The sequence below is a fragment of the Sus scrofa genome, chromosome 4 (assembly GCF_054392235.1).
Source record: "Sus scrofa isolate SSC_HxYL_T2T_F1_AM1 chromosome 4, Sscrofa_HxYL_maternal_Yorkshire_Landrace_v2.0, whole genome shotgun sequence".
NCBI classification, from domain to species: domain Eukaryota; kingdom Metazoa; phylum Chordata; class Mammalia; order Artiodactyla; family Suidae; genus Sus; species Sus scrofa.
In genome coordinates this window covers 77376400-77388689 of record NC_139386.1, presented here as the reverse complement: position 1 = coordinate 77388689, position 12290 = coordinate 77376400, and the positions used below count along the sequence as shown (strand labels likewise).

The 12290-nt window shown below is 44.0% G+C and overlaps 1 protein-coding gene and 1 long non-coding RNA gene across 11 annotated transcripts in view; one reads left to right on the top strand and one right to left on the bottom strand.

The window, feature by feature from the left end:
• Window positions 1-3361, bottom strand: part of CA8 (carbonic anhydrase 8) — a 124646-nt gene extending 121285 nt beyond the window's left edge. For all 7 annotated transcript variants that reach the window (XR_014843781.1, XR_014843780.1, XR_014843779.1 and 4 more), the window contains exons 1-2: window positions 3032-3361; window positions 1737-1928 (exon numbers count right to left, since the gene is read on the bottom strand). Coding sequence is in view for 3 of the 7 variants with exons in the window: in XM_021089340.2 (XP_020944999.1) it covers window positions 1737-1928; window positions 3032-3134 (295 nt within the window). In the remaining 4 variants the exon portion in view is untranslated. The remainder of the gene's footprint in view (window positions 1-1736; window positions 1929-3031) is intronic.
• Window positions 3362-10124: 6763 nt separating this feature from the next.
• Window positions 10125-12290, top strand: part of LOC146403880 (uncharacterized) — a 77437-nt gene continuing 75271 nt past the window's right edge. For all 4 annotated transcript variants that reach the window (XR_014843773.1, XR_014843775.1, XR_014843774.1 and 1 more), the window contains exon 1: window positions 10125-10232. This is a non-coding gene — a long non-coding RNA (uncharacterized LOC146403880). The remainder of the gene's footprint in view (window positions 10233-12290) is intronic.

Genomic DNA, 12290 nt, shown 5'->3' with positions numbered 1-12290 from the left:
TGAATCCTCAAGAACCATCTCAACCATTTGTATGCAAACCAACACTCAATCACCATGGGGATTGACGTGAAACCATTAGCTGCACAGATATATAAATGTTTTACTTCCAGAAGCACAAAGGCACGTCAACAGATTAATGTACCTTACATTGTAACACCAATATTACCTTAAAATATTTTTTTATGTCAGGACAGTCAGCATGCAATAATTTTACCATATACTAATGTTCCATCATAGATAACCATCCCCCCAAGAAAAAATTCTGATTTTAAGCTCAAATGTACATCAAAAGCTGTCCCTTTGGTTTCATCCATATAACATCTAGAGTCTGTTTTGGTGAGGTGTCCATCCCTTGATTAAACTCAGAGCTGGAGGGAAGTGTACGTGAATCTATGAATGCTTCAGAAATTCTAAAGCAAAGCCAGGAATAGTCATCAAAAAATCCATAGTTGGAAATCAATACCTGCCCGGCCTAATAATAAATCTAAAGATTTTATGGCTTGAAATATCAAATTTATTGATTCAGAATTGAGGTGAGTATAGTTGGTCTCTGTTTAAATGCTTCCTAGTATTTCAACGTTCCCTTAATTTTATATTCTTCCCAAGAGGGAAACAAAGTTATTATTTACTGTGGAAAGCAAGATATTAATGCTAAGTTAAAAATATTCTGCTCTCTTCTCCTCTACATTTAAGCCAAAAACCAATATCCTTGGCAATTACCCAAAAGCTTTTCTTAAAAAAATTTCAGATCTATCTCAAAAGATTCAGAGGGGAGGAAGTGAACTAAAAAATAAATAGAAGTGAGAGCCTTGTTTGCCATTTAAACCTCTTGCTGAGTTTAGAGGACGCTGTTCACTGCTATTAGTTAAAAGTCTTGTCATATTAATATAGTAAATTAATTTGAAAAGTCTATCTTGAATGCCAGATCATGTTAATAAATCCTAATCTTTTGTTTTACAAAGAAGTAACATATAGAATTATAATTATCTAAATGATTTAAGCTAATCAGTTTAGGACAAAATGCAGATCTGTATACCTACATACACTTTTTCTCAATTCCACAGAGTTGGGATTTGACCAACTAAGGTTATTCCAATTAACATCATATTACATGGAACAACGAAACTGACACCTTCCTAATTCCATCCTTTCATCCTTTCAAAAATTTCTCAAGAAAAATAAAATATTTTTAAATGAGTTCCCTGGTGGCCTAGTGGGTTAAGGATCCTGGATTATCGGTGCTGTGGCTTGGGTTTCTGCTGTGGTGTGGGTTTGACCCTTGGCCTGGGAACTTCCGCATGCTGAGGGTGAGGCCCCCAAAAATGTTTCAGGAAATAATTCCTTCAAAATGCACTGTATGGAGTGCCTGTCGTGGCTCATCGGAAACAAATCTGACTAATACCCATTAGGATGCAGGTTCAATCCCTGGCCTCACTCAGTGGGTTAAGGATCCAGCCTTGCTGTGAGCTGCAGTGTAGGTCGAAGACACGGCTCAGATCCCATGTTGCTATGGCTGTGACATAAGCCACCGGCTACAGCTCTGATTCAACCCCTAGTCTGGGAACCTCCATATGCTGAAGGTGCAGCCCTAAAAAGATTAAAAAAAAAATGCATTTTATAATATATAAAGATATCCTGACAACAGAGCTAGGTTAGTTCTACCTTTAAGGTCATACAAGCTAAAGAGCTTAGCAATGATTTCTAGTTTAAGGAGCAAGCAAAAACATCTAGGATACCTGATTTTGACTTCAGGATAACCTGAATGGTATGTCCATCGTTGGTGACCTCACAGTCTCGGCAGACTACATAATTTGGGGAGAGGCGGACATCCAGCAGGGAAGGGTCGTATCTAGCTTCTCTTGAGTTCAAGTTAATGGGAGACTGGTACTCCCCATTAGCATCAGGAAACACCAACCCCCACTCAACACCTGAGGACAAAATGAAGCAAATTTAGAACCGATTTTTAAAAAATAAGTTACAGCAAAATTTAACATGGAAAAACTAATTTAAACAAGGTTTATGATCCTTCCCATTATTAAGGTTATAACTACTGTCTCTTTACAGATTAAATGCTGTAATAATAATGTGTGTGAATTTTTGCCTTCATATTTTAAACGATATGATGTTATCAAACACCACATGCAAAGTCCTGGACTAACTGTTCTATTCGTCCACATAGATGTGCTAATTTATGGCTCCAGGAAATTTAGATCATCTTTCAGTGGTTAGGGAAAAAAATTATACCACAAAAATTTATTCTGTTCATTAGTTTAATTATGTGCAGTATGGGAAATTCCTGTAACTCTCAGCATACTTGGTAAGAACCAAAAACCATAAATCTGATGCTAGGGAATAAACACTTCTTATCAGAAATGCAAACAGTATTTTGAAGTGGGCATATGCATAGATACACATATCCATATATCATGCGATAGTCCTAATACTCTTCCCTTATTTTTCTATTTAAAGTTATAAACTACGTTTGTCTCAGCATATGTAGCCAACATTAGCACCAGTAGTCAGCTCTATTAGAAGCCCTACATCTCCAGGGATACATTCAGGAAACTAAACATTTTATTAAAAGGCCAGCCCCCTTCTCGCCAGGCCCATTGATTCAGCTTCAAACTTAGTATTTGTTCATAGAGAGTTGAGCTGTGTTAGCATCCTCGAAAGAGCAGTGGCCAAAATACTTTCCACCGAAGCGTCGGCAAAGCAAAAAACTTAAGAGTTTCACTAACGCCGTACTCTCAAGATGTTGAGCACAAAGTAATGCTGCTTTTCTCGGCTACTCCCCGGACAGAAATGTCACCGCCGCAGCCTTCAGGCTCGCCCTCCGGACGGCGGCAGGTGCCAACCGCTGCCTGGCAGAAAGGCCGGGCTCCGCGGCGCGAACGCAGGCGGCGGGCACAGCGCCCGCTGCCCCGAAACGGGCCAGGGCCGTGGGAAAACCTCGAGGACCCACGTGGGAAGGGGGACGCGCCAGCGCCGCCAGGATCCCGCGGGACCAGCCTCTGGACGCGCGGCCGGTTACCTTCCTCGTAGCCCCACTCCACACCCTCCTCTTCCTCCTCCTCCTCATCCTCCTCCTTCTCCGGGAAGGCGACGGAATCTTCGATGAAGCTCAGGTCAGCCATGGGGAGGCCGTGGGTCCCCTCGGCGCTCTCGCCCTCGGTGCCCGCGCCTTTGCAGGGCGAGCGCTCCCGGAGCGCGAGTAGGGGCGCGTGGGGGGCGCGCGGGCGAGGGTATGCGCGCGGGAACGAGCGGGGGCGCTTGCGGTCAAGGGCGGCGTGAGGCGGGAATCGGCGAGCCTCGGCGCTGGGAGCACGGCCCGAGACCCTGCAGTTCGGAGAGAAGCCGCGGCGCCCGGAGCTTGAGCAGGCGAGTTATAAACCCGGCCGGGGCGTGGCTGGCACGGGAGGGACCGCCCCCTGCGCTCCGGCCCGGGGCCCTGCGGGCGGCAGGAAAAAGCCCGGGGCGCCAGGGCGAACCCCTCCACACCACACAGACACACACACCCACCCACCCACCCACTGCCTTTAGCGCGCGCGCGCGCGCACACACACACACACCCTGCCTTTAACGCCAGGTCGCCTCCCCACCCTCTCACGCTCGCCCCGCCGTGCCTTCCTTCTAGAAGCCCCGGGTCTGCCCTCAGGACCCCCGTGCTCAGGGCCTAGGCCAGGGGTTTCCTCCCCTTATTTATTGTCGTCCTTACTCCAGGAACAACCGCAAAGAAAGGAGGGGGTCGGGGAGGAGAGGAATTATTTTGCCCCGGATAAAAGAGAGGTTTGGGACACCTCGTACATAACAAAATTTCCCTCTCCTCATCTTCATTATTGAACATTTTACTTTTTCATTCAACCTTAGAGGACAGTAGAAAGGAATATGGAATATTTTCCAGGAAACTTATAGTTCCTAAAAACGTTTAAGAAAAAAATGTTTTAATCTGGAAAAGTAATTTAGGAAAATGTTTTCATTTTAAAAGAAAATGGAAGGCAAGAGTGAAAGGCAATAAAGAAAGGGTGTTTGGTTTTTACATCGGGGGTGCTGCTGCGGGAGCAGCTTGCTGTGTACACAGCTCCCAGTCGCCCGGTGAAATCGAGTAAATAGTGAAACGCACACATTGCATCACAAACGGGAACTTTGCTGATCCAAAGCGTTCCCTCTTCACTATGCTTCTCAGTCCCGTGTTAATGACTTTAACCTCTTGTTCCAAGGTCTTTTAAAAGCTCTAGCCAATAACCCTAGGCAGGTTAACCCACACTTTTACAAGGTGTATGTGTATAATAAGCTCAGATTTGGACCTTAAGACTTGTTTTTATGAGCTCTGTACATGCATCAGAATGTTAGCAGTTTGAATAGCAGGTTCCTAAATGATAGCATCCTTATGAACGTTTCATTCCTCACATAAGGATGGAGCTGCTCACTGAGCAGGTTTTTAGGTTCCGAGCCCCTCGCTTTTACTGCCTGCTCAGCCCCCCCCCCCATTTTTTTCAAAAGTCACTTCACAAGCTATTATGAATTTCTCCCCCAAAATTAATAGGGACTGAAGGGGGAAGGGGGAACTCAATTCTGCCACTTTCTGGAATGTTTAGCAAAATAGGCAAAACTATTGGTCAGTTTTAGCTTTGAGGATTTCGGGCATCCTTGTAATTTCTGTTTCCTCTTAACACAGAGACCAGAAAGTCCACCATTCAGAGGACTAAGCCACAGTTTGAGGGAAACTAAATTCCTTCTTCACTCACTGTCCTTTGGTGTTCTTTAGTGGACACCCTCCCTCCTCTGCGCCTCTGTAAACCTGGGATTGACAGAAGCAGAGGTGCCCCCTCAAGGTATAGCCTTTAAAAATAAGCACTGCCCAGATTTTAACGACTTTCCACCAGAGTTCTAAAAAAGACCTTTTTTTTTTTTTTTTTTTTGCTTTTTAGGGCCACACCCAAGGCATGCAGAGGTTCCTGGGCTAAGGGCTGAATTGGAGCTGTAGCCGCCTGTGTACACTACAGCCACAGCAATGCCAGATATGAGCCACGTCTGTGACCTGCACCACAGCTCACGGCAAAGCTGGATCCTTTAACCCACTGAGGGAGGCAAGGGATCGAACGTGGATCCTCATGGATGCTAGTCAGATTGGTTTTTGCTGAGCCACAAGGGGAATTCCGAGAGTCCTGAAATATTTAATCAAGTTTCTTTTTAGAAATATGTTCTCCCATTAATCAAATGCAGGAGGGATCTTGATAACAAAATCACTTTGAGCTCATCAGCAATACCCATGACCCTCTGCGCGCAAACCTGCAGAGATGGTAAATTGCAAGCACTTTGTGACCACCCATTTCATTTAGAGGATCGCCTGAATTATAGAGATGTTTCCCAAACCGGAGGACAGCAAAATCACATGGAAAAGCTCAGTTTTCCACGAGTAAATGCTGTGTTGCATTTGCAACAGACAGGCTGAAAGGTTGAATCATTAATATTGAATTTTGCAGCTAATGTACAGTTTTGCCCATAGCGCACAATGTATCCCCATTAATAAATACAGTTAACTGCTAGACAAACATATGTTTACCCACATTCGTTTTTTTGTGAATTTTTCAACATCCGGTGTGTAGTGTAACTGCAATCTGCAAGCCTAGGATTCCCTGCCCAGCGACATACGAGCCATTCTACTGTGCATCTAAATATTCAATTAACAGCCTTAATTGCTTTGAGACTGTGTGCTTCAGATTTCTGCTAATTAACAGCACCTTAAGACCTTCTCTTCTCAGATCCCTGTACTGTATTATCACTAAAGATGGAATTTCTATTTCTAGTTATTATCAGGTAGCTGTCACCAGAAAACCTAAACACACAGATCAAAGATACAGGTCAATTCTTTGATTTACAAAATAGAACAAGCCCACCTAAATCTAATATTGGAGAATCTAAAAATATTCACGCTCTGTATTATGCACATAAGTACTCCACAGATCCCTCTGTATAATTTTAATACATTTCAACCTAAGATTGTATTTGATTCCTTAAATTAACTTCCTATTGCACGCTTTTAGTGTTTGCATAACTGAAGTCAAACCACATCCTAGAACAATTTATGAAAACTAAGACCTGCATAACTATTTACAATTTAACACTAAGGAAAGAGAAAGAGAAATACCTAAAAGGAACAAACTAATCTAGACAGCACAGGAACCAGATACTAAGGTTTCTTCACAGCACCCCATGTTTACACAACTCCCTCCTCCCAGGCTTTTCTCTCTCTTTGCATACTTTCCCAAGGCTTTCTTACTGTATTGGTGAGTTTGGGCCCTAGAGCTGTGATGGACAATCATTACCTCCTTCTTGTGTGCACCTGAGGGGCTGGGAACACCTCAAGGATGGAACTAACATGTGCATGCCACGTGGCTTCTAACCAGATTGTCAGTTTCTGAACATCAGCATTGTGAATGTGAATTGTGGGCATTTGTGGGCACTGCTCTACCCTAGGTTCCATGGGAGACCCCAAAATGGAATGCCCTCAAGGAATTCACAGTTCTGTTGGGATGGGGGGAGAAACAATTAACTATAAGAAGGGCAATATGTTAAATAGAGATACAAGTATCATCACATCTAAGGAAGATGTGATTGATACACGTGGGGATGATTGAGGAAGGTTTCTGTGAAAAGATGCCATTTGAGGCAAACCCAAAAAGATGAGTAGAAATTTTGGCAGGCAATGAGTGAGGAAATAGCATTGCCCTCAGGAGCTGAATCGTGGAAGTGCCATTGCAGATCCATTTTCTCCTCTAAGTGCCTTCTGTGACCTGCCAAACCCACCCATGTTACTCAAAAAAAAATGTGTGCTTCGGGGTTCTCTTCTTTGTTGGTCTGATTTTTGTTTTGTCAGTAAAGACATCAGATTGTTCCTCATTACACACATTTTGATCTCTGAAGGTTTCAAGATTTATTTTTAAGGCAAGAAGTTCTGGCTCTTTCTTTCATATTTCTTTCTTCAACGGGTTAATCTCATACTTTACCTGCTTCAAGTTGTGTACATCAACCTACTCTGCTTGACCTCTTCTTGGTCTCTTGTCTTCCGAACCATCAGCTTTTAGTCCTAGTGTTCCGTGTGGCTGTGGTAGGTTGTGTTATTGTTCTTATCATTTGCTGCCCCTCTCTGTGAGGTTGTACCTCTCTGCTTTGACCAAGTAAACATGAGTAGAAATGCCCACACCACTTCCTGATAGAAGCTTTAGGAATTTGTGTGGTTCTACCCCCATATTTGTCCTTCCACGCCCAAAAAATGACCCAGTCCAAGAAAGGCACCACTGCTTTAGTCAGTCTGGATCCTGGAAGGAAGAATGTCTACAGATCAGAGCCACAGCCACCTTGAAGTCAACATGTAATGTCAGTGAGAAATAAACCTTTGTTTGATGAGATGCCGAGATTTCAGGGATGTTTGTTATAGCAGCATAACCTAGCAAAAGCTGACTGTTACAGTAGTCCATCAAGTAAAGTTCAGTTCAAGGGTAATCTTCATTTGCTCAAATACTTTTTTTGCATCTGACTTTTTATTCCGAGTAAAAATATCCCTCTGGTCTATGAGGAAATTAGCCTAAAACCGTGCCCTTATGATTGGCATGTGCACACTATTATATATGGAATAGGTGGTCAGTTGGGACCTGCTGTGCAGCACAGGGAACTCTACCCAATGTTCTGTGATGACCTATATGGGAAAAGAATCTGAAAAAGAATGGATATGTGTATATGTCTAACTGAATCACTTCGTTGTACAGCAGAAATTGTCACAACATTGCAAATCAACTACATTTCAATAAAGCTTTAAAAAATGAAGGAAAAATAAATAAAGCAGTGCCCTCATCTCTCCCTTGCAAACTTCTTAGAAGCCCTGGCCTTGACTGGAATCCTTGCAACCACACCACACAGTGTGAAGGCGCTTGTCAGTAGGACACTGCCATCTCCTCTAGCAGACCTGGCCATAGCTCTCTTCACTCCTCTGGGATCACACCAGTTATACCCGGGTCCCTATGCCTCCTTCCACACCAGAATGAAAGAGGCTGAATTTGAGATGTCCAAGATCCTTACATTGATAGCTCCAAAATCTATTTAAGTCTTATTGAAGTAGAGTTGATTTGCAATGTTGTGATCATTTCTGCTGTACAGCAAAGTGATTCAGCAGACATATATATAGATAGCTATTCTTTTTCAGATTGTTTTCCCCTATAGTTTATCAGAGATTATTGGCAGAGTTCCCTATACTATACAGCAGGTCCCTGTTGGCCAATCATGCCCTACACCACACTGTAAAATCTATTTTTATAGCAAAGCAGAACCTTCTTCAGGAAGCCATCGTAATAGGCTGCGAAATGAAACTCCCTCCTCAAGTGGTCACAGTGCCTTCATAATGAACCTGTGCACATCTCTAGCCCTGAAGTGAAGATGGTGTTAGAAGTGTGTGTTTCGGAGTTCCCATCATGGAGCAGTGGTTAACAAATCCGACTAGGAACCATGAGGTTGCAGGTTCGATCTCTGGCCTTGCTCAGTGGGTTAACAATCCGGCGTTGCCGTGAGCTGTGGTGTGGGTGGGTCGTAGACGCGGCTCGGATCCCACGTTGCTGCGGCTCTGGTGTAGGCTGGCAGCTCAGCTCCAATTAGACCCCTAGCCTGGGAACCTCCATATGCCGCAGGAGCGGCCCAAGAAATGGCAAAAAGACAAAAAAAAAAAAAAAGAAGTGTGTGTTTCACGACCTCCTCTGATAGACACTGAGCTCCTGGAAGGCAAGACTTTCACCTTATTCCCCTCTTTACCGCATCATGGTAGGACTTAGGAAATCAGCCCCCCTTTGCTGCCTGACTCGCCTTTATCAATATATTAGTGCCATAAAGTTATGATCACTAAGGGGACACTTTCAGGGTGCAGTGGGGCCATGAACAGGAATTGTTCAAGTTTACTTGGTGGCAGGTATGTTGAGAGTGACATGTGACATGTGAGCTGCATCTTAAAAGGTAAAGGAGTGTTCTTTCGCTCACAGAAGAAAGGAGGAAGTAGGGTAAGAAGGACATTCCAGTGAAAAGGAAAAACAAAGAGCCAAAACTCAAATAGAGAAGCCAGCTTGAGTTCCCTTTCTGATCAAGTTTCTTTTCTTTGACTGTGAGGTTGACAGAAGGTTTCTGTAGTGTTTGTCAAGGTGAAAAATGACACCTTTAAATAACATGTCTCTGTTTTCGTGATTTTTTTTAAAGTCTCTAAATAATCTCATGAAATAAGATACAAAGTAAATGATAGAGGAGTACATACTGTTAGTTTAGTTGATTTTTTATTAACGTATAGTTGATTTACAATGTTGTACCAGTTTCTACTGAAATTACGCAATTTCAATGCTGAAAATATGTTGAGCTCTCCTGATATTATTATTATTATTTTTTTTTTTTTGTCTTTTGTCTTTTTTGTTGTTGTTGTTGTTGTTGTTGTTGCTATTTCTTGGGCCGCTCCCGCGGCATATGGAGGTTCCCAGGCTAGGGGTTGAATCGGAGCTGTAGCCACCGGCCTACGCCAGAGCCACAGCAACGCGGGATCCGAGCCGCGTCTGCAACCTACACCACAGCTCACGGCAACGCCGGATCGTTAACCCACTGAGCAAGGGGCAGGGACCGAACCCGCAACCTCATGGTTCCTAGTCGGATTCGTTAACCACTGCGCCACGACGGGAACTCCAATTTATTTATTTATTTATTTATTTATTTATTTATTGTCTCCTGATATTAAAGGACAATGCCAAGGCCAAGTTAGAGTAGCCTGTTGGCCACTGGTCACACTTCAGTTTCCACAGCCACCAGGAGGCCGCACTCTGCCTTACAGCATGCTGTTGGCTGTAGGAGATGCAACTATGCCTGCTGTGCAAAACAGCAAGCCAGTTCACAGGAAAATAATATGTGAGCCTGCACTTGTCTCCGAATATGGCTGCTGGAATTCCTGCCTGCCTGTAGGTACATGAGAGGGAAGGCTGTTCCCCCTTCCCTTGAATCAGGGCTGACTGGGAGGACTTGCTTTGTCCAGTAGACTGTGATCGAGTGACCCTGGGCCAGTTTGGGGTTAGCCTCTAAGAAGGCTGGCCAATTCTTCCTTTGCTCTTAGGAACCAGTCATCATCATGTGAGAAATTCTATTCCGCTGAGCCCGCCATTTCTATGAGGAAGCCCAACTAGCCTCGTGACAACACGTTAAAGAGCCCAGAGGCACAGGTGAGTGAGACCTTCCAGCCCAGCATAGCCACCCAGGTGAGTGTCCCCAGCTGACAGCACATGGAGCAGAGAAATTGTCCATCTGAGTCCTGCCTTCTTTCCTGATGCACAGAATTGTGAGAAATCGTAAATTGTCATTTAGGTCACTAAGCTTTGGGGCGGTTTATTATGCAGCATAAATAACTGAAACAAGCAGCTACTGTGTAGCAGATACAATGCCAAGCATTCCCCATAGATTGTTTCCTTTAAGTCTCAAAGGAGCTTCAGTAATATCATCTCACATTCAGATGAAAAAAGGAGCACTCAGGCTTGTCTGTGACCACAGAGGTGGGTGGTGACCTGAGGTGTGTGTCTCTCTAGAATCTGTGCTCAGAACTGCCAAACTGACTGTCTGCAGAGTTGGTGAGCTCAGCTAATGCACTCTGTCTCCACAACCAGGAGAATGTGGGTCATAGAACAGCTGAGAACCAGGCAGCAATTTAAATGCACACTCCAGCCTCTGGGCCAACTGGGAGGTATGTTGGCCCATCTTGGCAGGTGGGTCAGGAGGGTCAAAAATGCAAGGGTTGGAATTCCCTTCGTGGTGCAACAGAAATGAGTCCAACTAGGAACCATGAGGTTTCGGGTTCGATCCCTGGCCTCGCTCAGTGGGTTAAGGATCTGGTATTGCCATGAGCTATGGTGTAGGAAGACGTGGCTCAAATCCCATGTTGCTAGGCTGGAGGCTACAACTCTGATTCGACCTCTAGCCTAGGAACCTCCATATGCCACAGATGTGGCCCTAAAAGGACAAAAGACAAAAAATAAATAAATAAATAAAGGGTCAAGGAAGCTAAAAAAGGAAATTTGGGGAAAGAGCCGTACAAAACTAAACTAAAACTTTTTTAAATTGATAGACTTTATTTTCTGAGAGATTTTTCTTTCTAAAACAATTAAGCAGAAAGTACAGACAGTTGCCACCTACCCCTTACTTCAGCCCAGTTTCCCCTGTTATTAGCATCTTACATTCGTGTGGTACATTTGTTCCCATTGATGAGCCAATAATGATATGATATTATTAACTAAAGTCCGTAACTTACATTAGGGTTCACTCTTTTTTTTCATTTTTAAAAATTTTGTTGGAGTTCCCGTCGTGGCTCAGTGGTTAACGAATCTGACTGGGAACTATGAGGTTTTGGGTTCAATCCCTGGCCTTGCTCAGTGGGTTAAGGATCCGGCGTTGCCGTGAGCTGTGGTGTAGGTTGCAGACGCAGCTCGGATCCCGCGTTGCTGTGGCTCTGGTGTAGGCCGGCAGCTACAGCTCCAATTAGACCCCTAGCCTGGGAACCTCCATATGCTGAAGAAGCAGCCCTAGAAATGCCAATGAAAAGACCAAAAAAAAAATTTTTTTTTTTGTTGAAGTATAGGTGATTTACAAGGTTGTGATAGTTTCTGCTGTACAACAAAGCGATTCAGTTATATATGTACACACATCCATTCTCTTTCAGATTCTTTTCCCACATAGATGATCACAGAATATCAGGTAGAGTTCTCTGTGCTGTATAGCAGGTTCCCTTGGCCAGTCATTCCATACACTTCAGTGTGCATAGGCCAATCCCGATAGGGTTCACTCTTTATGTTGTGCATTCAGTGTATAACTTTAAGACTCTGCCTAGGTGTAGACAAGGGAATCTGTGTCTGGAATCCCATGTTGAAGAGATTGGCTCCTAAATCAGCCCTGTCCTGCAGCTATGCATTCATCCCTGTTGTTCCTCTGACCCCTCCCCTCTCTGTCCTTCTGCTGGGCTTAGCCCCTGCTTCAACCTCAGGCTTGTCCTGCTCTGACTGATTTCCAAGGTTTGATGTCTCTTGATGGACTGCAGGGTCCTCTCTCATTGGCTACCGATGGGCTCATGACCTATTATGTACTATGTGAATCATGTGATTTCACCCATTCATTCGTAATGAAATGACAAAAGGTATTTTTTCAAGATGAAGAAACTGAAACTCAGAGAATGAAGTGCTTTTCCCTATACTCACACAGCTAACAAGTGCAGGAATTAACCAGATCTAACCAGT